At 62.9% G+C, this 959-nt stretch overlaps 1 protein-coding gene across 1 annotated transcript; it reads left to right on the forward strand.

Moving 5' to 3' along the window:
* The first annotated feature begins 408 nt into the window (after window positions 1-408).
* SF3B5 (splicing factor 3b subunit 5) lies at window positions 409-699 on the forward strand. The gene has a single exon (XM_054399092.1). The coding sequence runs from the start codon at window positions 439-441 to the stop codon at window positions 697-699; it is 261 nt and encodes an 86-aa protein (XP_054255067.1). The 5' UTR covers window positions 409-438.
* Window positions 700-959: the final 260 nt, after the last annotated feature.

The following is a 959-nucleotide window of genomic DNA, read 5'->3' on the forward strand; positions in this document are numbered from 1 at the left end:
CCCCATCATCCCCGGGCAGGTACTGCTGCCACGGCAGACTACCCCCGCACCCTGCTAGGCCGCAGCACCCGGGGCGGGCCGAGAGCCGCAACCCCTCAGTGTTCCAGCGGAGGGCCGGAGGCGTCCCGCCAAGAGCGGAACGAGGACTACAACTCCCGTCATGCTCTTCTCGGCGCGCATGTCCCGCCAATCCCTGCGCGGTTTTACGGTGTTCCCATCGTGCACTGCGGCACGAAAGCACCAGCGTCCTGGAGTTTCGTTGGTTAGTTTCCGTTCAGAGGGGACTGCAGAGCTGAAAGTATCTGGTGCCGACCCTGCGGCCAAGTAGTTGCTGTGCCTTGGCAGGAAAGGGTCTCTGGCGTGACGGTACGTCACTTCCGCTCGCCATTTCGGGCAGCGTTTCTTTGCAGGGCCTGAGCTGCTCGCGCCGCCGCCATCATGACGGACCGCTACACCATCCACAGCCAGTTGGAACACCTGCAGTCCAAATATATCGGGACGGGCCACGCTGACACCACCAAGTGGGAGTGGTTGGTGAACCAGCACAGGGACTCCTACTGCTCCTACATGGGCCACTTCGACCTGCTCAACTATTTCGCCATCGCCGAGAACGAGAGCAAGGCGCGCGTCCGCTTCAATCTCATGGAGAAGATGCTGCAGCCCTGCGGGCCGCCTGCCGACAAACCCGACGAGTCCTAGTCCGCCCCGCCCGGGTTCCGGCCCTGGGGCAGTGTGCCGTAGGGACGGGTTGGCTGGAGCTCCGCCGAGGTCGCCTGCCTGCCAGCCGAAGCCGAGCCTGGCACCACTGGACTGCCCCTACACCCGCAGGAATGTCCGAGGAACTGTCCCAGTGAGCACGGGGAACTTTGATGTCTGCGGCCCTCCACCCTTGTGGTCCGTCTGCTCTCGTGTGTTGTTCCCTCAAAAGACTCTTTACAGAAAGTCATGTGAAATGCCTC

The sequence above is a fragment of the Indicator indicator genome, chromosome 2, assembly GCF_027791375.1.
Source record: "Indicator indicator isolate 239-I01 chromosome 2, UM_Iind_1.1, whole genome shotgun sequence".
Lineage (NCBI taxonomy): Eukaryota > Metazoa > Chordata > Aves > Piciformes > Indicatoridae > Indicator > Indicator indicator.

Coding starts and splice junctions, on each gene's coding strand:
- SF3B5 (XM_054399092.1), top strand. CDS start 439: ATGACGGACCGCTACACCATCCACAGCCAGTTGGAACACCTGCAGTCC.